This window comes from Felis catus, chromosome D4 (genome assembly GCF_018350175.1).
Source record: "Felis catus isolate Fca126 chromosome D4, F.catus_Fca126_mat1.0, whole genome shotgun sequence".
Lineage (NCBI taxonomy): Eukaryota > Metazoa > Chordata > Mammalia > Carnivora > Felidae > Felis > Felis catus.
In genome coordinates this window covers 43,424,651-43,450,352 of record NC_058380.1, presented here as the reverse complement: position 1 = coordinate 43,450,352, position 25,702 = coordinate 43,424,651, and the positions used below count along the sequence as shown (strand labels likewise).

Here is a 25,702-nt window from a genome sequence, read left to right as displayed (position 1 = left end):
TCAGTGACAAAAAAGGCAAGCAAAGCAGCAGCCGCACAAAATGGTCCAAGAAGAAGGGACCTAAGACAAAATCTGGAAAAACACTACACGCTATACCCTGTTCATGGAAATTCACAAAGCACGTTGATTTCTTAGAAGCCCTGAACCAGAGAACCTCGTTTCATTCTATTTAATCCAGTGTATCCCCAAAGGGTTTACCCAGAGAAATTGTTTATATATATTATCTATTAACACTGGTTGATACATCTCAAAATATGATTTAAGAAATGGTGATCTTAATTTGACAAAAGACAGGAAAAAAATGAATTGCATATTCTGCATGTTGATAAAAAGTCACTCTTTGAGTTGTATATGTATTAGTAATGGTCTTGTTTAAGGATAAATTCTCAATTATTAGGGTTGGGGGAGCTCTTCTATTTGGCAGCTATTACAGTAGTGAGTACAGAATGGTGTTTAAGATATTTGAGAATGTGTGGGCAGTCTGGCTTCATCACCTGCCTCCTTAGTGTTTAATTCATTAGGTTTGGCTGGTGAGGCAGGTGCTCCATCCTCTCTCACTGTGATTCACATTCATCCGGGTGCCCTTTTCAAAAAAGGCACACTGCTCTATGATCAAGTGCATCTGTCCTTATCTATTCTGGCTTTGTTGACAAAACCATGATGCTAATCTTTAGGACACATTTCTAGGTTATTAATCAGCAATTCTAGAAGACCTGCTTCAGAGATCAGATGACCTCTTTCTCAATTAAATTGATAAGCTTTCCCTGGAAATCATAAATGCTGTCATTTCACAAATATGGATTGCAAATGCTCTTTCTCAAAAAAATTGTTCTCAAAGATTGTACCTAAAATATTTCGTCAAAAATCATAGCTATATGTGTATTCCACATCTTTCTTTTTTTATTTTTTATTATTTTTTTAAATATGACATTTATTGTCAAATTGGTTTTCATACAACACCCAGTGCTCATCCCAACAGGTGCCCTCCTCAATACCCATCACCCACCCTCCCCTCCCTCTCACCCCCCATCAACCCTGTTTGTTCTCAGCTTTTAAGAGTCTTTTATGTTTTGGCTCCCTCCCTCTCTAACCTTTCTTTTTTTTCTTCCCCTCCCCCATGGTCTTCTGTTAAGTTTCTCAGGATCCACATAGGAATGAAAACATATGGTATCTCTCTTTCTCTGTATGACTTATTTCACTTAGCAGAACACTCTCCAGTTCCATCCACGTTGCTACAAAAGGCCATATTTCATTCTTTCTCATTGCCACGTAGTATTCCATTGTGTATATAAACCACAATTTCTTTATCCATTCATCAGTTGATGGACATTTAGGCTTTTTCCATAATTTGGCTATTGTTGAAAGTGCTGCTATAAACATTGGGGTACAAGTGCCCCTATGCATCAGCCCTCCTGTATCCCTTGGGTAAATTCTTAGCAGTGCTATTGCTGGGTCATAGGGTAGATCTATTTTTAATTTTTTGAGGACCCTCCACACTGTTTTCCAGAGCAGCTGCACCAGTTTGCATTCCCACCAACAGTGCAAGAGGGTTCCAATTTCTCCACATCCTTGCCAGTATCTATAGTCTCCTGATTTGTTCATTTTAGCCACTCTGACTGGAGTGAAGGTGGTATCTGAGTGTGGTTTTGATTTGTATTTCCCTGATGAGGAGCGATGTTGAGCATCTTTTCATGTGCCTGTTGGCCATCTGGATGTCTTCTTTAGAGAAGTGTCTATTCAGGTTTTCTGCCCATTTCTTCACTGGATTATTTGTTTTTCGGGTGTGGAGTTTCGTGAGTTCTTTATGGACTTTGGATACTAACTCTTTGTCCAATATGTCATTTGCAAATATCTTTTCCCATTCCGTTGGTTGCCTTTTAGTTTTGTTGATTGTTTCCTTTGCAGTGCAGAAGCTTTTTCCCTTCATGAGGTCCCAATAGTTCATTTTCGCTTTTAATTCCCTTGCCTTTGGGGATGTGTCAAGTAAGAAATTGCTGCAGCTGGTGTCAGAGAGGTTTTTTTCCTGCTTTCTCCTCTAGGGTTTTGATGGTTTCCTGTCTCACATTCAGGTCCTTTAACCGTTTTGAGTTTATTTTTGTGAATGGTGTAAGAAAGTGGTCTAGTTTCATCCTTCTGCATATTGCTGTTCAGTTTTCCCAGCACCATTTGTTAAAGAGACTGTCTTTTTTCCATTGGATATTCTTTCCTGCTTTGTCAAAGATTAATTAGTTGGCCATACTTTCGTGGGTCTAGTTCTGGGGTTTCTATTCTATTCCATTGGTCTATGTATCTGTTTCTGTGCCAATACCATGCTGTCTTGATGATTACAGCTTTGTCCACATCTTTCTATAGAGTATTTTAGATTGTTTTTCAATCTTATCACATGTGAATTTTTCTGTGTGATTCATTGCTGTATCAGAGAAAGGTGATAATGATCATTTTTGAAGAGGCAGGATTTCCTATTCTGATATCTGAGTTTGCCTTATTTTTAGACCTGTTGATATGTTTATGTTTTTAAGGTGTTTTCCCTCTAAGTCTCTGGGACTAGTAATTTTCTTTAACAAAAGAGTGATTGTTAATGCAGTTGGCTACATATAGAAATAGTATATATAGTAATAGCCTGCCAATCTTAAGGAGGTTTTAATAGTATATTTTTTATCTTCATGCCCATTTTATTACTCTTAAAACATACCCAATAAAATAAGCGAAGCTGAGCATTTGAGCCCTTGAAAATTTCCCCCAGAGGTCATCAGTAATTACACAATGGAGGACACACACCCAACACACAAAACAAGACACATCCTGCTGGACTGTTGGGAACTTCATCCTTACAGTTGCCTAGGTCAAAAACTTTGGAGCCATCCTTGAATTCATATTCATATATAATCAGTTAGAAAGTCCTATTGCTATAGGAGTCAAAATACCATATTTCATTGATTCTAAGAAGAACAGTCTTTCACATTTTAACGTATGTGAAATCAGAATGCATCCCACGATCAATGCTGCATTATATTCTCTCACCGAGGCAGTAGTCCTGCTTTAGTTACCTTTGCTTGTACAGTTGCTAGCACTAAAACAACCAGTATCAAACTTGCAAAATGGGTGTCAGAAGCTTGGAAGAAGATTCTAAGATAATAGTGGAACACATTTCTTTAACCTTTTGGAACTAAACAGTTATGGAGGATGTAGGGAGATGAGGAATCAGAAGTATTTAATAACATTGCCAAAGTTTAGTCAAAACCCAGCTAGCCATATACAACTGCAAACTTGAATTAAGAGCCCATCATTAAATCTTCTGGTTCCTCGGTGCCTTGCTGGCTCAGTTGTTGAACATCTGACTTTGGCTCAGGCCATGATCTCATGGTTCGTGAACTTGAGTCCCACATTGGGTGAACATGAGCCCTGCTTCGGGTGAAGCCCATCTCTCTCTCTCTCTCTGTCTCTCTCTCTGTCTCTGTCTCTCTGTCTCTCTCTCTGTCTTTCTCTCCTTGCTCACTTGCACCCTCTCTCTCTCTCTCTCAAGAAAAAAAAAAGACTTCTGGTTCCTGACAGGATCAAATAACAGCACCCAGACTCAATATTCTGCCTGGAAACAACCAACAAGTCAGAAATTTATATAAAACCATGGCTTTCATGACACTGGATATCAAGTAAATAAGGGCAGCAGTCCCTGAGAATCAGGAAACAAGGTAGGTGAGCCTTAACATTGCCCCAGCTTTGAAAGACTTTCCAGGCTGCCCCTCAGGAGGTGGGAACTCCAAGCCCGGAGGATTCCCTGAGTTTAGGAGACAAAGCCAAGAATCCAAAAAGATCAGTGGCTGGAGTTTGAATGACAGACTATCAGAGAGAAGAGAGCAACACAGAGATAATTCTGGAGATTTAAGAGTATTCTCCCATCATGCTGTACACCCAAACTTGTACAGTGATACGTATCAATCATTTCTCAGTAAAACTGGGAAAAATATTTACATGACATACTAATAATATATGGTATTATATATTTAAAAATATTCTCTTTGGGTAACCAGCAGCATAACCATGCAAATCAGAACATGGGTATAAAGAAACTACCTGAGGCTAGGGAAATAACAGCACAAAAGAATTATAGAGATGAGTATCTGGCATGCAGATAGGGCTGGGAATAGTATCTTGTCCCACTAGTCAGGCTAGAAAACTTTATAATTCATGGGACACTGAACATTCAAAGGGTCTTACTTTAGTAGTAGGGGACAATTAGCACTAGTCAAACATGGCTTTAGTTTTGCCAACCAAATTTTAAGACCCCCAAAGATCAAACTGATTCCAAGTAACTTCATTGCTTCCAGAACAAAACTCAAAAACATATATAGGAATACAAAAATATCTAGTATCCAAAAAGATAAAATTTGCAATATCGGAATCAGGTCAGAAATTACCAGTATGCAAAGGAGCCAAAAAAATTACAGCCCATACTGAAGGGAAAAGTCAATCCATCAAAACACAGGAGAGACATTAAAATATTTACTATAACTTTATTCCATATATTCAGGAACTTAAGTACACACACACACACACACACACACACACACACACACACAAATCTCTAGGCCCAGAGAATTTCAATGGTGAATGATGCAAAGCATTTAAAGAAGAAATAGCATCAATATTATGCAACCTTTTCCAAAAAACAGAGAAATCACTTCCCAACTCATTGTATGAGGTACCCAAAGATGGTGTATGAAAAGCACACTACAGAAAACTATCTCTCATGAGCATAGATGTAAAAAACCCTCAAACAAAACACTGGCAAATCATATCCAAAAATCTATATAAAGAATAATACACTATGGCCAAGCAGAGTTTATCCCAGGAAAGCAAGACTTCTTCTTTATTTGAAAATCAATTAATATTATCCATCACAACAAGTCTAAGGAAGAAAAACCACATGCTCACATCATTTGAGACAGAAAAACCATGACGAAATTCAACATCCATTCATCATAATAACTCTCAGCAAATTAGGAAGACATAAGGACTTCCTCAATGTGATAAAAGGTATCTTCAAAAAACCTACAGCTAACTTCATACTCAATGGCAAGAAACTGAATGCTTTCCCTCTTATAATTGGAAAAGAGATTAGGATATCCATTCTTGCTTCTTCTATTTAACATCATATTGAACATCCCTGCCAGGCAATGAGGCCATAAACATAAGTAAATGGCTTATGACATGATAAGGAAGAAGTAAATCATCCTTATTTATAAAACAATGTGATTGTTTATGTAGAAAATCCAAAAACTCTCAGAGCTAGTAATTGGATTAGCAAGTTTGCAAAATACACAGACAACAGACAAGAATAAACTATCAATCCACAATTGGAAATTGAAATAAAATACCACGCAATAGGGCAAAAAATTCAAAGAGGTACAAATTTAACCAAATACAGATATGTATGCTGAAAACCAATAAAAGCTGATGGAAGGAATGAAAAAAAAAGACCTAAAGAAATGGGTAGCCATGAAATGCTCATAGGTTAAACTCCCCACATACCAATTTATAGAATTAGCAAAATTGTAAATCAAAATTTCAGCAGGATTTTTTTTATAGATATAGACAAACAGATTGAAAAATTTATACGGGAAGGCAAAGGAATTAGAACAGAAAAGCCAAATGAATTTGAGAAGGAGGGCAGAGTTTGAGGAATCAAACTACTTGATTTTAAGACTTACTTTAAAGCTATAGTGGCCAAGACAATGTGGTACTGGTGAAGAATTGACACATAGAGCAGAATAGAGAGTCCAAGAAGAGACCCATGCACAAATGGCCAGTGGACTTTTGACAAAGTTTTAAAGGGAATTCAAGACAGAATAGGTCATCTTTTCAACAAATGGGGCTGATAGAGTTGGACTTTCTAATACCAAAAAACATAACCTAGATATATCTTATAATACCAAGATATACTTTACAAAAAAATTAACAGAAAATAGGTCATTGATACAGAGCTAAAATATAAAACTGTAACACTTTTAGAAGAAAATATAGGAGAAAATTTGTGACCTGGGATTAGGAAAGGAGTTCTTTAATACAATGTTAAAGGCACAGTACTGGAAAGAAAAAACTGATAACTGGTCTTTATCAAAATTAAAAGTTTTTGCTCTATGAAAGCTAATATTAAGCAAGTTTTGGGGGGAAAGAGTAACTATTGAGAGAAAATATTTTCAAATCACATATCTGACAAAGGACTTGTACCCAGAATGCATAAAGAATTCTCAAAACTCATTAGTTGGAAACCAAGCTACCCATTTAAAAACTGGGCAAAGGACTTTAACCAACATCACATCAAAGAAGAAATAAGCACCTGTGTAGTGGGCAGCATGATTTTGCCCCCTCACTCCACCAGAGATGCCCATGTTTTAATCCCCAGAACCTATGAATATGTTATGTTAAGTGGAAAGGGGGAATTAAGATTGCTGATGAAATTAAGACTGGTAATCAGCTGACTATAAAATAAAGAGATCATCTTGGACTATCTGGGTGGGTCCAATGTAATCACAAGTGTTCTCTAAATTGGACGAGAGAGATGGAAGAAGACATTGGAGGTAGAAGGAGATGTGAAGATTTTACACTGCAAGCTCTAACAATGCCAAGCAACTTAGATAACCTAACAAGCTAGAAAGGCAAGATCAAAGAAAATGAATGAACTCTTAGAGTTTCCAGAAGGAACAGAGCTCTGCTTAACATCCTGATCTCAGCTTAGCAAGACCCATTTCAGACTTCTGAACCTCCAGAACCATAAAATAATAAGTGTGTTGCTTTAAGACACTAAGTTTGTGGTAGTTTGATACAGTAGCAACTGGAAACTAATAGAAAATGAAAAGATATTCAACATCATTAGTCACCAGGAAAATGCAAATGAAAACAATGCTGATATACTACTTACTATGCACCAATTAGAATTGCTGAAATAAAAAAATACTGGCAATATTAAGTGATGGCAAGAATGTGAAGCAACTGAAACTCCTACACATTGTTAGTAGAAATGCAAGCTAGTAAGCTACTCTGGAAAACTGTCTGGCAGTTTCTTAAAATGGTAAATATATACTTACCATATGATCTAGCCATTATACTCCCAGGAATTTACCCAAGAGAAATGCAAGCATATGTCCATATGAAAATGTGTATATGACTATTCACAGCAGCTTTATTTATAAGACCTCCCAAGTGAAAACAACCCAACCTCTCTGTCAACAGGTGAATGGAGAAACAAACTACGGTATGTCCATACACTGGAATTACTATACACTAGTGATGCATGCTACAACATTAATGAATCTCAAAATAATTATGGTGAATGAAAGAAGCCATCTGGAAAATAGCATATATTGTATAATTCCATTTATATAAAACACAACTAAATCTATAGTGACAAAAAGAAGATCTGTGGTTGCCAGGGGACAGAAGCAGGAGAGCAGAAGGGATGAATTACAAGGGGCACGAGAAAGTTTGGGGGATGATGGATATGTTTATGAGCTTGATCATGGAGATGGCTTCACAGATATATGCACAAAGTCAAACACTTTAAATATCTAGTTTATTGTATGTCATTTATGCCTCAATACAGCTGGTTAAAAAAATAATCCAGTACCAATGGATTTTATTTCTTTCATGGATTCATTTAAAAACGCTGTATTACAAGTACCCCCATGACATGTGGAAATTGAGTCCAAAATGATTAAAAAGAAATTGAAATTTGAGAAAAAGTTTTACTTTAGCTTTATTTACCAACTTATGAATTTATTTCAGGTTTTCTGTATGTATGAATAATACATAGTTTTTTAAAAATCCATATCTAGAGGCACCTGGGTGGCTCAGTCAGTTGAGTGTCTGACTCTTGATTTTGGCTTGGGTCATGATTGCAGGGTTGTGGGATTGAGCCTCGAGTCAGGCTCTGTGCTGAGTGTAGAGCCTGCTTAAGAATCTCTCTCTTTCTGTCTCTTTCCCTCACTCTCACTTCTCTCTAAAATAATTTTTTAAAATGTTAAAAAATGTTTAAATCTCAAGTAGATTGTTTAAGAGCTATCAAATAAGAACCCTAGGGGCGCCTGGGTGGCGCAGTCGGTTAAGCGTCCGACTTCAGCCAGGTCACGATCTCGCGGTCCGGGAGTTCGAGCCCCGCGTCAGGCTCTGGGCTGATGGCTCAGAGCCTGGAGCCTGTTTCCGATTCTGTGTCTCCCTCTCTCTCTGCCCCTCCCCCATTCATGCTCTGTCTCTCTCTGTCCCAAAAAAAAAAAAAAAAAAAAAAAAAAAAAAAGTTGAAAAAAAAAAAATAAGAACCCTAAGTTGTCAGGAGGCATTGTGTCACAGTCTCTTAATTTTCTTTCTTATGGTGCATAAAATACTGGCACATCTTTTAATCAGTGATGTCTTAGATTCAAAGAAATGCAGTATATTCAGAGTTGAATCACTTAACACCTCTCTCACTCCTACCATGGTTTAAGTTGTCATCATTCCAGGACTGGCTTACTGTGACAGCCTCTTGACCACTTTTCTTACTTCCATAGTCGGACCAACTGTAGTCTATTCCCAACACAGTAGATAGAATAATGCTTTTAAAAATAAATCAAGTCATTCCTCTACTCAAAATCCTCTTGTTAATTCTCATCTCATTCTGACTAAAAGCCACAATCCTTACAAAATCCTACAATATCTGCGCCATTCTTCCGCCTGTCTCACAACCCTGCTGCTTTCATGATTTCCTCTAGTCGTCTTTAAACTTACTTTACTTTAGGGGCACCAGGGTGGCTCGGTTGAGTGTCCGAATTTGGCTCAGGTCATGATCTCACGGTTTGTGAGTTCAAGCCTTGCGTCGGGCCCTGTGCTGACAGCTCAGAGCCTGGAGCCTGCTTCTGACTCTGTGTCTCCCTCCCTCTCTGCCCCTACCCCACTCATGCTCTGTCTCTCTCACTCTCAAAAATGAAAAAATGTTAAAAAAAAAATTTAAACTTACTTTACTTTAGTCAAATTAGCTTCTTTGCACTTCCAGAAATATGCCAAGGATGTGTCTACCTCAGGGCCTTAGTACTTGCTTTTCTCTATGACTGGAAATCTCTTTCCCTTGACTTTTGCATGGTGACCTCAGATCCTGGTTCAGATGCCACCTTATCAGTGAGTCCTTTTCTTACTAACCTGTTGAGTATTGCAACTCCCTGTAACACACTTGGCTGGCAGCCCATCCCTATCTCCTGTTCTTCCCTGCTTTACTTTTTTCCAAGACTCCTACCACCATATGACACACACGCATTTTATTTAGTTATTTGTTTTGTCTGTTTTTTTGTTTTTTGTTTTTTCTTTTTCTTTCTGTCCCTCAGGAGCCTTAGGCTATCCAGGTGATTTCAAAACACACCAATTCATATGAGAGGTTTGCAAAGCTGGAGATATTAAATTGATAGCAAATAGGCTGGCTTTAGTTCTAAGTATATATTGCATACACTTGGAAAATATGTAATAGGGTACAAGCCAATACAATTTGCAAGAAAATGAGCCTTTAATTTCAAGAATCAAAAGTTAATGTTAGTTAAACTCATTCTTTTTTTGTTGGGCTGGGAAGTTGAAGTGACCGGGAAAAATGGAAAGACTGAATGCTATCAGTGGACAGCCTTTGCCTTTAAAAAGGGGGAAAATGTGCCTTGATCTCTCTTTCTTGTGTGTATTTGTATTAGGCATTATAATGTCTTTTGATACAAAGATGGTTTCTTTTTTACGTGCCAGCAAATGGCAGCCATTGGATAAGTTTCTCCTACTTCTCTTTTTCCTTCTGGCACTTCCCGCCATGGTCTTTCTCCACTCCTCTGTTTTCTCTTTGTTCCCCCAAGGCTTGATAACATTAAAAAAATCTTGGATATAAGTTCAGAAGAAAATGAGTTCAATGTGGGGAATCTGAGTGCTAGGAGTGCGAAGAGAGCATGTGGCTGGCTTACAGTGCCTTTTGGCAGAGTGCAGGGGACAGATCCGGCACAGCTCCTCCAGGCCTTCACGGGTGGGGAACTGCTCACCTGGCCAGCACACTGGGCCCCGCAGAGCAGCCTAATCTTCCCTGCCTGTGGGTCACTCACAGTCTGTAAATATAGGGTGGAAGATTCTTCTGGGGTGGAGAAAATGTAAATGAGGCAGTTTGTTCAGCATCTGCTATACATTGTGGCGAGGTACATGCATATGTTGGGCTTTATTCAGATAAATCATTTTGTCATGAGGCATCGTCAGTGCTAAGGTAAATGAATCAATTGTGTTTTGTCATTATGGATAATCATCAGGTTGTGTATTATATAATTTACCTCTTCTTGGTCCTGAATTGAGTGCTTTTCATTGAAATACCTGTTGGCAGACCTGGGGATGACTTATGTCCCTTAGTTTGCTTCAATTTGTTCTTTCAGAGCTTCTCCACATTGTTCCAGTGATTCAGGCCCCAGAGGTCCCTGATGACACCCTAACAGGAGGGTAAGAGGACTATCTATCCAGGCAGAGTGTTTAGGCAGATAACATGAATGGGAATGCAAGGAAGATTCCCTACCCTTACCCTGCCCCTGCTACAGAGCAATTACTGCACAAGACAGCGCAATCTCCTTTTTTTGTGCCTAGCAGAAATTCCTAGATTCCTAGATAACAAGCATTGATTCAATTATGTGACATAAATAATTAGAAAGACTTTAACTCTTCTAGGGTTTGTTTTCCATATAAGTGACTTTTGAAATGTAGCTTTCTCCCTCCCTCAAATATACCACCATGACTTCAGAGATTTACAAAAGAATTATGCTTCTATCCTCTGGTTTTCATCTTCCAAATTCTTTAATTTTTCATCTTACAGAAAGAAGCTACCAACATACGAAAGAAAAAAATCTCACCTGAATGCACTATATCAATGTCTAACCTCATCCTTCATTTTCTCTGCCAGAGTCTCTCTCCCCCACAGATTCACATTTTTCACTGCCTGCAGGGGTGTTAGAATGTAGAGTTCCCTGAGCTGGTACCTCCAATGTTTCTGGTGTTTAAAAGTCCCTAGTCTTTCTGGCTACTACCTTTTCTTCCCTAGAGCCTATTCCTTTGAGCAAACTGCCTTTTTCTGACTTCTGGGAATAATTCTCTAGCACATACTGCCTTTTTTCTTGACCTACAAGTCCATTTAAAGCCACAGACCCCACCAAATGTCAACTGTTTTTTCCCAGCTAGTCAACAAGTAGAGAGAACAAAACCACATTCAGTAAAGATATTCCTTCTCAGTTCCCAAGCCAGGGGAGACACATGCAAAGATACTCAAAGATCTATTAAAGGATTCTGGATAATGGCAAAATCTGGAGACAGTATACCAAGCAAGGTCAGATTATTCTAAAAATATATGTCTTAGAGTACAAGAGATGCCTTATTTCTTTTTTTTAAATGTTTATTTATTTATTTTGAGGGAGGGAGGGAGAGAGAGAGAGAGAGAGAGAGAGAGAGAAAGAGAGAGACAGAGAGAGAGAGAGAGAGAGAGAGAGAGAGAGAGAGAAAGAAATTCAATCAGGCTACGTGCTGTCAGCACGGAGCCTGATGCAGGGCTTAATCTCACAAACTGTGAGATCATGACCTGAGCCAAAATCAAGACTTGGATGTTTTACCGACTGAGCCACCCAGGTACCCCAAGAGCTGCCTTATTTCTATCTATATCTGATGCAGTACCTAGAGCAGTGACCATCACAGAGGACATTGTATTGTAAAATGATCTGGATTGCTGTGTGACTGTGTTGTTATCTTAGTTATCATGAGAACATACACCATCTCCCCTAGCAAGACCCAGCTGGGCAGACATCTGAGGTACCTTGTCTTGATCCATCTAATTGCTTTCAAATGTCCCACCATGGAAGCAGTCAGCAGGGTTGTGGGACAGTTTAGAGGAATGGATAAGTGCTTAGGTTCTGGAATTGGACTCTGGGCTCGAATCTTGGCTCTACTACTTTAGAGTTGTGTTACTCTGAGCAAGTCACATAATCTATCTAAGCTTCAGCTATCTTATTCATAATATAAGAATAAGCAACCCCTTGCTAAATGGCTGTTATAAGGGTAAAATGAGATGATCATGCAAAGCTCTCAGCACATATTGTAATAACCATACATTTACTGTGATTGTATAGAGAGGCTAAGACATGAGAGTCAATAAATGGCTTCACATAATCGCTGCCCAATATTAATTCTGAAAGAACCTGTGATCAGCACCAATAAAAGGTCATTTTGTAAAGGAAGGCAGCGTGATTTCACAGTGGTAGAAGTGAATTTGTTTAGGTCTGCACACTCTCCCTGCTGTATTCCACCAGGCACACCAGACTACATATCAGGCTGAGGCTTGGATGCAGCCCATCCTCATTGTGGGCAGCAAATTGCATGTCTATGTTTATAAATAGCGTGTGTCCTGATCCATGTGTAGTTCACTCCTGTGGCGCCACCAAGGAAAAGTTTCCTCCTTGGGGTTGCAATGGGTTACCGGACTTGGTCTACCTACACTAATACACAAAGCAGGAACATGAAGCTTTCTACAACATTTTCAGGCTCATATTCATTTTGGTGGTGGCGTTTTTCCCTAGATGCTGAGGTGAGCCAGCATGAAATCAGGGGAGATGAATTAGCCAACAAACCCAAAGATTGCCCCACATTTGTCGTGTCTTACATTTGGTTGCAGAGAGCTGGGATTTGTACTGCCCTCGGACCAGTCGGCAGGTGGACCCATCCCCGTTGCAGACTCCACAGTTATCTTCCTTCATGGTGCTTCCGAGCTGGTGATCACAGCCAACAATCTAACAGGAAAGAGAGATGTATAATTCAACCAGGTTCTCACTGTAGGGATCCATTGTGAGGCCCATCATCAACCACTAAATGACCCTTCCTTCAATTCTGAGGAAGCATAAAACATGCTTCCCATAAAGGGGAATGAATTCAGCTGGAATTTCAATCAAGCTAGGGAAGAAAACAGGTAACGATGTTTTTACAGTTTAAATATGTAAACAGAAAGAAGGGTGGAGAGAGAGAAACAGAGAGACAGAGGGAGAGAGATAGAAAAGAGGCAGGGGAGAAGGTGAGGGAGAAAGGAAATCTTCAACTATTGATATTATAGAGTCTTCATTAAAAAATCATTCCCACTGTCAATAATTATGATTCATGAAAACTACAAAAATACAATCACGAAGTAACTGTAGCAGGAAAAGTTCCAAGAATTATTTTCATGTTCCATATGTTCCTTAGGCTGTAAGCTGTGTAAGCGAAGGGGTTTTATATATGGGGTCCATTGGAGTACATTGATGTATTCCAAGCCACTAGAAGAATACTGGCAAAATATAAGCCCTTAATAGATATTTGCTGAATGATAATGAAAATACTTCCCTTTCTATAGCACAACTAAGAGACAATCACAGAATCATCTGACAGAGGCAAGATCATTGTATGTATGTGTGGTAGGAGAGGAGGGTTGATGTGGAAGGCAGCAGATAGAACTAATACTGAGGCCCTTTTTGCTTGGCCGTGTCCTGTACCAGACACAAGTATCTTGTTAATTCTGAGAACAATTAGGCAAGGTATCTCTCCATTTTGTAGCTGAAGCCACAAATCTTGCCAAGGTTACTTTGCTAATAAGTAGCTGAGTTCTAAACACATCTAACAAAACATTTATGCTTAGTCCAAATCAGGCTTAACAAAATCACAAGCACTTAATCAAGTATATGGACAAACTCATTTGTACTTTTATTCTTTCTTTCCTCTCCAGTGTTCAAGTTAAAAAATTCAAATCCAAACTGTATCAGGTTGTATCTCTATAGTTCTAGTTAGAGCTAATATCAAAAGACTTATTTCACTTCCAAATGATTTCAACTATTGTCTTTGACAAAAGTCAAATGAAAACTGTAGGGACATTGGAAGGGGCTTCTCTCCAGAAAGTCTCCACAATCCATTTCGTCCTTCAAAAATCTCATTGTTAATATGACCTTTCTTTGAGGCTTGATTTTCCTTTTGTACCTTTAATTAATAATTGCAAACACACGTTTAGGCAAAGGTTTGAGAAATACAATTATTTAGCAATGCATTACACATGTGCTGCATTTTAAAATGCCGTAATGTGTATTTTTATACACATCATACATATACAGGAAACTTTTAAAATAGATGACAAGGCAGTAACTCCTTCAACAATCGTACATTGTTTGAAATACAAAGTTGTCAGGAAAACACACTGCCCAGCCTTATGTGTGGAGCAAAGGTGGTTTGGCTCTGTCCTAGGGGTTCACTGTGGTCAGGCTGCAATTCACCTCAATATGTTCACAGGTTGCAGTGAGGCCACGTCAGAATTCACCCAAGCTTCATCCCTGCAGAGCCAGCACATGCTGGCCTACGACTTCATTGGTATGTTTCTATGGAGCTGCAGTAAAATTATTTTCAAAAACTTTCTGTAGACGAATCCACATAGGAGCTGAGTTGTATTCTGAGCGCAGTGTGAAATGGGAGTCCAGAAGTAACTTATTTACAAAAAACAAAAAAAAATCATTTAATCATTTAGCCAACAATGACCAAGACCTGCTATGGGCCAGGCACTGTGATAGGAGCAAAATCCAATGGTGATTTAAGCACATAAGGGCCTACCCCCCTGGGACTTAGAGTCTAGTAGTGGAGGTACATATTACTCAAAGCATCACACACAAAAAATGTAAAATGATAATCGTGATTCAAACTATAAAACGCAGATACGTGATACCCTGAGAACATAAAATATGGAGAATTTGATCTGGTTAGGGAGGTCAGAGGTCTTCCTGAAGAAGAGTCTTCTGAGCTGGGATATGAATGAGATGCCAGAGTTAACTAGATGAAAGGGGAGCGCTGCTGTGAGATTTACTGCACGTCAGTCATGTGCAGTAACTAGCTAGTTAGAAAGTAATTCAAAACCAAAGTTGGCAAAAAACAAAAACAAAAGCAAAAATGTCAGAAGACTAAACCATCTGATTGCCTTAATAGGGCTGAATCCTTTGGAAAAACATGGCAGTCTTAATTTAGGCAGTATTCAAAGAACCATTGATTCATCTGTTCCTTAGGGTTGGAAAGAGATGACCCTAATCTTATAAGATACTCAGCACTATGGAAGGGTGATAGGCAGTGGGCGTGGGAATTTACACTCTCAGGTGTCTCAAAAATAACTGGGTTTACTCTTTAAACTAAATAAATTTCAGGTTCCTCAACATATTTAACTTTCTCTGGAAAAATTTTAGCAGTCTCTCATGTACCTAAAGAGCCAAATAGGAGATTACCATGAAAATCTCTCTCTAATCCTAAAGATTTCTTATGGCTCCAAAGCCATTTTAAGAAAAGAACAATCCAGCTTCACAGATCCAAAGTAACAGTCTAATAGGAGCATCTAAATAGAAGGTGACATACGTTAAGGCTAACTTAACCAGATGTTAAGTGGATTTATGGGCATCAAAATATGAACCAAGTGAGTTCGAACTGGGCTTTGTTTAACTTCAGAATTGAAAAGACAAACATCTCCCTGACACACTTTTCCCTACTTTGTATCAATTCCTGTTTAAGGTGCCAAAATATTCTAACTCAATTATTTTTAAAACGTGGAATATTTTAGCATCAGATAAAATGTTCTTATTTTGGTCCAAGTGGAAAACTGTTTGCAGTTATATCAAAAAAAAATCATTATTGACATATCTCAGTCTGCCTCAATCTATTGATCTGGAATAACTGTTAGATTAATTAAAAATTAGTTAAACTATTACCCTGAGGGATATCATTAATAAATATACAGAAATGAGCTTATTTGGCAGTTATAATGACAGATCTCTCTGTGCCTTTGCACATACTATTATTTCTGCCTAGAGTGCTCTTCTTAAATTCTTAATTTAGAAGAATCCTATTCATTCTTCAAATCTCAAATTAAGTGTCTCCTCCTCAAAAAAGCCTTTTTTAGGTTCCAGAGCTAATGGCTTTATTCCTCTATGCATCCTCTATGCGGCCATTTGTTCATACCTCCATGTGGCAGAGATTATTTGTTGCCACCCAACATCCATCTTCCCTATTTTTCTCAGTAACAGAACTTCAATTTTATTTGGGGGTAGCAATATATCCAGTTAAAAGAATATATTTTTCATTGGCTGTGTGACCAACTTGTAAATAGTGAAATAAAAGTGAAAGTGTTGTGTGGGACTTCTGGGAAGTCTATTTGAAAGAAGCTGATTAGGGCACCTGGGTGGTTCAATCAGTTAAGTGTCCTCCTTAGGCTCAGGTCATGATCTCACGATTCGTGAGATCAAGCCCTGCATTGGGCTCTGTGCTGACAGCCCAGAACCTGGAGCCTGCTTCAGATTCTGTGTCTCCCTCTCTTTCTCTCTCTGCCCCTCTCCAGCTTGTGCTCTCTCTCTCTCTCTCTCTCCCTCTCTCTCTCTCTCAAAAATGAATAAGCATTAAAAAAATTTTTAAAAAGCTGACTTAGATAGCCCCTCCTGCCCTCTAACACTCTCCTTCCTTCCTGTTGTCTCCAGTTGCTATCTTGAAAAATGAGACAATACTAAGAATGGGAGCCTTGCAGTAAGGATGGCAGAACAGAAAGAAAGAGCTTGGTTCTTGAACTCCCCTTGGACTGATGATGAGTTGACTTCTTTTTTTTGTGAGAGAGTAAATCCTTTATGTGCTTAAGCCATTATTACTTTGGGGTTTCTTTTATACACACCCAATTCAAGTAGTTGTATAACTTATATTGAGCTTAACCTATTAATACGTCTGTTTCCATACCAGATCATGGGCTATTTGAGAGGCTGTGTTTCATTAATTAATCTTTGTGCTTCTGCTGTATGGCACAGCGTTTGACATTTGACATGCACAGTGAATGCTGGTGAATCAATGAAACACATAGCAAACATAATGGTTTGTTAATGAAGGCATTGTAGATTACAGATAGGCAGCTTTAGACTGCAGTCGTTGATAGCACACACATAGACAAAAATGCACATGTATGTGTGTATGTGTGCTTATTTGTATCTGTGTACACAGAAGAACAGACACATCATAAATGACAACTACAGGTCAAACTTAAGCTTCTGTCCTGATGCATGCACAAGAATTACAGTAAAGGGCTAGTATTTTTAAAAGACTATTTCCCAAGTGCACCTATGCTCATTATTAGTGAAGTGTCATAGAAGGCAATGTTCAGGTCACTGAGTTCCCAGGCCCACCCCATTCTGGACAAAACATTAAAGTGAGATAGTGACCACTCATAACTTTGGCAACTACGCAGAATATTTTTATAAAGGGTGGAACACTAACCGAATATTTTGGCCTAATGTATTTTTTTTTACTTTATTTATTTTTGAGAGAGAGACAGAGTACAAGCAGAGGAGGAACAGAGAGAGAGGGAGGCACAGAATCCGAAGCAGGCTCCAGGCTCCTAGCTGTCAGCACAGAGCCTGACGTGGGGCTTGAACTCACAAACCGTGAGATCATGACCTGTGCCGAAGTTGGTCACCCAACCGACTGAGCCACCCAGGCGCCCCTGGCCTAATGTATTTTATTCGTATTCTGCTACTAGGTATCAACTTGATACAGCAGTCTATTCTCTGCATCTGAAATGACTGCACAATGTTACGCTCTCTCTCTCTCTTCTTTTTTTTTTTTTTTTTTTTTTTTTGGTAACAAAATTTTCTCTCAGGTGACATAAAAAGTGAAAAGCTCCAAGATATTTTTGTAGTTTAAACACCATTAGCCAGTCATCAACTTTTGCTTTTCTGTCCTGATTGTACCCTTTTCACACGTACGTATGTACAAGCACAGATGTGCAGTCCTCCCTCCTACGTTTAAGTAGAACATACACACTTACCACTGCTGATTCTTCTTCCTTCTCCTTCAGGGTTTACTCGGGGTGGCGGGGGGGGGAAGAAAACCCTCCTTAAACAAAAGCTAGGGTGATACTATCCAATCCGAATTGGCTTACAGACTTGAAGCACGTCATGCCAATTTTAGGCATCAGGGCTATAGAGTGTGCGATAGGGGTCTCTCCCTTTATTTTACAGAGCTAATAGTGAGTGAACAGACAGACCACAAGACTGGAATTCTCTAGACACTGAAATATGTATAATAAAATGTCTTCACTAGGAGCCACAGGAAAAAGAAAGATTATCATCTGAATAATTTGGAGAATGTAAATAAACACAATCTATAAGCCGATACCATGCCCCAAACTGACGTGCTTAGATGGGTTCACTGCTGGCCCCAATTCAAATGGTTTCCCATAAGGACCTCGATTTCTAGCATCAAATACTGAGCCAGTGATGTCAAGCTTTTCTTGATCCAACACCATGAGGTAAGAAACTTTTAAATCCCTTTATTTTCAGCACAAGGAAAGACAAATATGGAAAACTTAACTGTGCAAATCTGATCACAGCTGCTTTTATTTATAATTATTTAATTCAGATAGAACTTTATGGGGAAGAGTGAGCTCTTACATACTTATAACTCATTTACTATTTACACTAATAGGAAAGATATTGTAATCTCCAACTTCACCTTCAAAATATTTAGATATTGATTGATTTGTTTATGCTTTACCTTTTTACAAAAATATCTACAGCAAATATACGTACATATATAAACACACATATATATATACATATATGTATACATATATGTATAGATATATGTATATAATTCAAGACAATAAAATAAATACAAGCACACATGGGAATATGGGGCAAGCAGAAAAATAAGTAAGAAAGATGAATTAAAGCCAGAAATGAGAGAACTACACAGAATGCATACTGAGGTTATACACATTGGCTAGATGTGGGTTACATGTCTGAAAATGAGCTTCCTAGAAGAGAGGAAAACATGAGCAATTGCAAGAGTTACAACATTACTGGATCTTCTAGAAAATGTAAAGGATAATGTGTTCCTTGTAGTAGACACTTAATAAATATTTATGTAATGAATGAATGACAAACTGGCTGAGGAGAACCATAACTACTCAAAGTACTGAAATCCTAGATATACATTTACTGTGGTTTTCTGAAAGACAGTGCCATGTAATAATGTCCCAATAACAACTGAACAAATAAATATAAGACCTTTCAAAGAACTGGCTCTTTAATTACCTTTGATGAACTCTAGTGGTCAGGGAACATTTGGTAAAAGCAAATTTTCAGAAGCCAAAACAAATCATCTAGGTACACAGCATTTTAATGGATAGACTTCATCTAAGAATAGACTTCATACCACTTAGGGCTGGGCTGGCAAAAATATGGTACACGTGCATCTATTTTTCCTGCCAGGACCCATGACAGACATTGCTAATCAACTGTAGCACTCTTTGCCACTGAGATTTTATGTGGCCCCAAATCTTCAGTGACATTGTGCTCTAGAAGGTCAAATCCAATAGAGTATGGCTATCATTGGAGGAGACTACACCAATTTACTATTCCAGAGCCAGAAAAATGAACCAACTGACTATCATGTGGATGATTCAACACAAATCTTTCTCTTAAAAATAACCTTCTTGAACAGTGTGAAGAAGAAGAGGAGAGACCCCTGGACCCACCAAAGTCCGTGTGCTGCTGCATCCCTGTGTCCAATGCCTGTGCCCTGCTGCCACTGCCACCATGGTCAAGGGATAGGCTGATGGGGATGCTAATGGAGATAATGCCAAGGTAAAGGATGAGTCCCAGAGAAAATCTAAGGTGATCTACTAAATCTACTCCTCCAAAGCCAGAGCCCAAGACCAAAAAGGTCCTTGCAAAGAAGGGGTAGAAGGTACCAAAAGGGAAAAGGGGGAAAGCTGATGTTGGCAAGGATGGGAATAACCCTGCAGAGAACGGAGATGCCAAAACAGAAGAGGCGCAGAAAGTTAAAGGTGCCAGAGATGTCAAGTGAAGTGTGTGCATTTTGGATAAATGTATACTTTGGTGATCATACAATTTGAAATACTATTTTTAATCAAGTATTATAAAAATGCAGAATTTTTTTTAAAGCTATGTTATTAGCACACAGAACACTCGTTGTTTGGGGGGAAGGGCATACGTCACTAATAGAATATCCTGGAAGCTAGATTGATATGAGGGGAAAAAACTGTCTCTTCCAGTTTTGAGAAAATTCCTCTTGGTTCCCAGGAGAAGAGATTCCTTGATGTTGACACACATTAGCCATCTTGGCACAGATATTTTGTGGTGTGGAAAAACTAAAATTCATTTTTTTGTCCTTATCTCCCTCTCTGCCTTCAACTTGACTCCCTTAAACCCAAAGACCTCCTGAAATCTGAGCCTAAGAAATGGTTCCCAGTCCCTTAAAAGAGTTCTTTTTTTAGCTTGTGGATCTTCAGATTGATAATTCTGCCATTTTCATTTCCCGAAAGTCAGGGTCAGCTTGTGAAAAGTTGTTAAGCAATATGCTAAGCGTGAAATGTTAACCTTCACTCTAAACTTTCCCTGTTCAGAGCATCAAATGAAGACTTCATTGGGTTTTACAGTGGCATTCTGATTTTGGTAGTCCATTGAAAAATGGAGTTTGAAAGTTGTTGTATACTGTTAATGACCATCTGCCCATTTCCTGCCTGCAATACCATGATTGTTTATGGAAAGTATCTTTAATAAAGCTGGATACTGTTTGGCTTAGAAAAAAAATTAACACTTTCTTAAGATTTGAATGATTTCAAGTACAGATTATAACACTGAGGTTCATATAAGCTAAACAACTTCCCCAAGGTAACAAAGATGGTGACTAACAAAACCACAATTCCAACTTGGGATTTCTGACTATAGGTTATAGTAGGATCTCTATGAACCATGGAAACACACACAATATAATATTTATTATGACAATGGTGAATGGTGATAACAAAGTTGACTATTCTTATCAAGACCACTGCCACCAGAGCAGGACATATGCACAGGGATGGATAGGTGGCTTCATCTGTACATGTGACTTGGAAACACATATAGGAAGTAAATGGGAAGGTACGCTCTCCATCTACACTTGTGCTTCACACCTCCCTAATATGAGAAAACAAAATCCCTGACCATTCACAAAGGTGCTAATAGTGGTCCATGAGCTATGTTTAGTATTTTCAAGGCCTAATGGAAATATATTTACTGCAATAAAAGCATATAAGGCCCCCCAAGCCCCCAACCATCTCATTACACAAATAAGCTGAATCCAGATCTTTACTGCATTTATTTTTTTTTTTACTTATACTCAGGTATTTAAGTCATAAAATGGGAAAACAAATTATTAGTTAATACATGCAGTGTTTTGAGTAGATGGAAACTTCCAAAACACAAGGCCCATAGGAAAAAAATAATAAAGAACACCTTTGTGTTACAAAGTTGGGAACCACTGGTTGAGTCCTTTGTTTGTTGTTCAAATACCCTTGGGAGGACTAACACATGAAGTTGTTGATTATACTTAAATTAAACCAAACCAACTGAGCATAAGGCATTATGCTGGCTGTTATGGTGCTGTGGGGAATACACAGAAGTAGTAGGCATAGTCCAATCTAGGGTGAATGGGTTTAATCCGATAATTTCCTCAAAATAGTCGACAACAGAAAAGGAGTAAGATCTCTAAGACTAAAGGTCATAGGGGTATGGAGGTAGAGAAAGAAGGGAAACCCACCTAGACAAGAGAGAGTAAGCTAGTGTTTGCCAAACATTTGCCATATATATCTTCTCACTTAATTCTTTTCTAAAAATTGAGATATAATTGGTATGTAACATTAGTTTCAGGTATAAAACATAATGACTTAATATTTATATATATTCCAAAATTATCACCACCATAAATCTAGTTAACATTATTTAATTCTTGTAATATCCCTGAAAATTACTTAAAATTATGTCTATTTTACAAAAATAAAACTGAGACTCAGGAAGGTTTGACAACTTGTCCAAGGTCACATTACTGGGAATTGATGTTGCCAGAGTTGAAATCCAAGCTGAGTAGCATTATGTCATCAGTGAGTGATTCCTCTATTCCATGATGTGTTGTGTTCCTCTTGGGGGTTAGAAGGGCAGTGAGGAGACAGGAAGAATGAGGATGAACATGTCTGTCGGCCACAACTTGTTGCCAAGAGCAACATCAGCCTACAGCTCTCAGTACTGAGATTGAGCATCAAGAAAAAGTGGGATCTTTGCCTTCAGTAGCTTTGAAAATATATTTTCAATGGGAAGGATTCCTTTTTTGAGGCAGCAATTGAATTGATTTAAAAAGAAATTTGTTGGGTTTTTTTTTTCAACAGCAACGCACACATGTCATAGAGAAACACTGGTAAATACCTACAGGTTATCAGGCCAAATGTATGAGGTGTAGCTGTCCTATGCTCTAATATACCACAATGTGGGCAAAAAATTTATGTGAAGGCATTAATTCCATTTGCTCCAGAAGATTTTCCAAAGGGAGCTTCCCAATACATAACAGTCTCTCCTTTGAGTTTACCAATCACTGGTAGGTAGGCCTACCCAATTTCCTCTTGGATTCACCAGAGTCCTTCCAATGGCCCACAAGATCCTTTATCATCTGAGTTACCTCTGTGACCTTATCTCCCTCTGGCTCACTCTTCTTGTTGTTCTTCAAAAATAGCACTTTCTTGTCTTAGGATAGCACCTCTGGATGGAACATTCTTTTTCTTTCTTTTTTTTTTTTTTTTTAATCAGAGAGAGTATAAGTAGGGGAAACAGGAAAAGGGGAAGAGAGAGAGGATCTTAAGCAGGCTCCATACTCAGGGCAGAGCCTCATGAAAGACTTGATCCCATGACCCTGGGATCATGACCTGAACTGAAATCAAGAGCTGGGCGCTCAACCAACTGAACCACCCAAGCACCCCTGGAATATTCTCTCATAGACACCACTAAAGCCTCCTTTAAGCTTTGCTGTTAACTTTCATCTTCTCAATAAGCTCTACTTTGATCAGACTATTTAAAGCTGCATCCCAGACCCATGTTCCACACTGTTCTTTTTTTTTTTTTTTCATTCTATGGCACTTCTTTGATAATATAATTTGCTTATTAGGTTTATTGTTTATTTTCTATCTCCTCCTAGAATATAATACCACAAGTTTCCAGTGTCTAATAATATAACAAACAATAAATAAAAATTTGTTGAATGAATGAATGAATGAATGAATTCTGTATATAGGCAAGGCTAGTGGGGAGAGAGATAGATTATGTTTCAAAGAATTTTCCTCCTTATCCCACCCTAGAACATAATAACAGTTTATACTACTTAAACTCTCTGCCACTAGTTCCAAAGATCAAAAAAGAGCTCTCGGTCAAAAAAGAAAAATATCTCCATGGATGCATCATTTTATAGTACTACAACTTCTACTTTGATTTCCACTTGTCACTTTGCCTACTGTGTTTCAAGTCCTTCATGCACTGCTCCAAAATTGCCTTAAGGTATAAATGCTTATTATTTTCAAGTGAGTCTCCCTCTTTATCCACTAGGCACAGTGCTCTAGGCTTCACGTCCTCGCTTTGACATCAACTCTGGACCTGGAAGCTTACTTTGTACTTGATCTCCTGAGCACCTGATTTTTGGCTTTTCCAAAGGGACTTTAGCTTGGACAGTGCTAGGCCTGACTCCTCCCATTACTCTGTGTGGGCTCTAGCCCTTTGGCTGGTCATCTGGCTGGATCAGAACGATAGTCTTTCTCTACCTCCAACCTACCCATCCACACTCTCATCAAAGGGTAGGGACTTTAACCACCTCTGTGGTTAAAGGCTAAAGGAGGACTCCTTGCAATAAGATGTGACCAGGTGCTGTTTTTTAAGCGTCTTATTTCTATCTTCTCTACCATTTGAGCTAGAGATATTTTCCTGTGCTCCTTATTAGCTTGCTTATGCTTGCAGTTCTAGAGATGCTGGGGGATTGCCACTGGTTCTCTGATGTTTAACTCTTTATATTATTAAGCAAATGGAAGAAAATGATGTCAATGTTAGGGGTATGAGACAGCTGATAGAAGGAGCAGTGAATTTATTAGATTGCAAATATTTTTAAGTGTTTTTCCAGCACTGCCTTTCTTGAGATCAAGAATTTAATCTACTTAATGGCTGGGTAAACATACCCTGAAATGGAAAAAGAGAACGACTAAGTCTTATTTCCAACATTTATTATGTTTCTTAGGTGCTCCTGATCTAATTTATTTTTCTCCTTTCTTATTTATTTCAGGGTCTGGCCAAACTGTGGTGTAAATTTATTGCTAAAAACATATGGACTTTTTCGCGTATTGCTTTTGGTTAAATTTGTTTGTCTAGTAGTCTTCAGTAGAAATTCTAAGAATTATCCTAGTATAGACATAGACTAGAATTCATTCTCGGCACATGGTCAGTGGACTTTTCTTTAACAGGCTGTCTTCTTCTCTCCCCTGCTTCCAAAATTAGGGTGTCTGGAGAATGCGAAACAAAATTATACAAAGGCGTGACCTCCGGCCTTGCTTCTGTCTCTTAGACTGTGAAGTGCCCAAGAGGGAAAGTGTTGAATTTGGCCTCACTTCACATGGCATTAACTGTAATTCTTTGTGAATTGTGGTGACATCATGGTATACTTTGACATCACTGCTCAGACTCCCTTCTGCTGCTGGGCATATAATGCATAGTTTTTGTTCAAACACAAGAGTCCTTTGTTGAGAAGAAAAGATAGCAGCTGGTCTTCTGCTCTGGTACAAATGTGGATCTTACTGGAATGTGTCTGTTCAGTAAGTCACCACAAAGTAGCCATTCTGCTATGATGGTTAGAACTCACTCATACACATCGCCCTGGAAAATTCTGCGAAAATTTACATCTAAAGAGTTTCAAAATTCCAGATGTGGCTACAAGTCAGCAAAATTCTGCATATAATAACAATGCTCTCACTCACATATTTAGGTATGTTATCTGAAGTCAATATCCAAAAAGCAGTAGTATGCTGCCTGTACGAGTGTGGCAAGGATAGAGGGGGGAAAAAAAGGAAAGGTAAAGAGGGACATATCTGTCTCCCAAAATATTTCTGGTCCCACAGCCATCCAAGCATCTGGGATCCCTAGCCAGGATGGCTTCCACCATTCCTTGGCTCTCAAGTCAATTCCTAGTTACTTCCCAAAACCTATGACCTTATTCTAATGTGAAGCTTCTGGGTGGGGCTATTAGTATTCTGATTCAAAGTCAGTCATAAATGTCCTCAACTGACATTTCCTTTTTCCTTTCTTGGGTTCTCCATGAACATTTCTGTCCTAGGGTAAAAGCCGATAAAATGGATCAAAACAGAGTTTATCTAAGAGTTTATATAAAAATATCATCTGTAAAATGCCTCCAAACTTCTGTCCCATATGGCTATCATACTTGCACAAGGAAGAAAAGTTTCAGATCAGTTTGAAAAACTAAAGGTTGTTAATCTCAGATCATTCCCTGAGGAACAAGTCATATCACAAAATATTTGGATGGGATAGTAAACTTCTTTTAATGAAAAAAAATTTAATTGTTTTGATTGTTTTACTCTTTCAGGGAACAAATAGAGCCATGACATAATCCTCAGTTCTACCATGAGTCTTACAATTGTTAAAAGTATTTGCTCCCCATCTAGAAATTTTATACTTAAGACCAATGGGACCATAGTGCCCATCCCAGTCTTTTATCCGTACATTCACTCCTGGAATATCATTACTTATATAAAGAATCTATGTGTTGTATAGCCCTAACTCATGAG

At 38.5% G+C, this 25,702-nt stretch overlaps 1 protein-coding gene and 1 pseudogene across 8 annotated transcripts in view; one reads left to right on the top strand and one right to left on the bottom strand.

The window, feature by feature from the left end:
• Window positions 1–25,702, bottom strand: part of ADAMTSL1 (ADAMTS like 1) — an 883,534-nt gene that overhangs the window by 238,110 nt on the left and 619,722 nt on the right. For all 8 annotated transcript variants that reach the window (XM_045043887.1, XM_045043888.1, XM_045043889.1 and 5 more), the window contains one exon: window positions 12,671–12,797. In XM_045043887.1, coding sequence (XP_044899822.1) covers window positions 12,671–12,797 — 127 coding nt within the window. The remainder of the gene's footprint in view (window positions 1–12,670; window positions 12,798–25,702) is intronic.
• On the top strand, window positions 19,632–19,902 carry LOC105261125 (annotated as a pseudogene).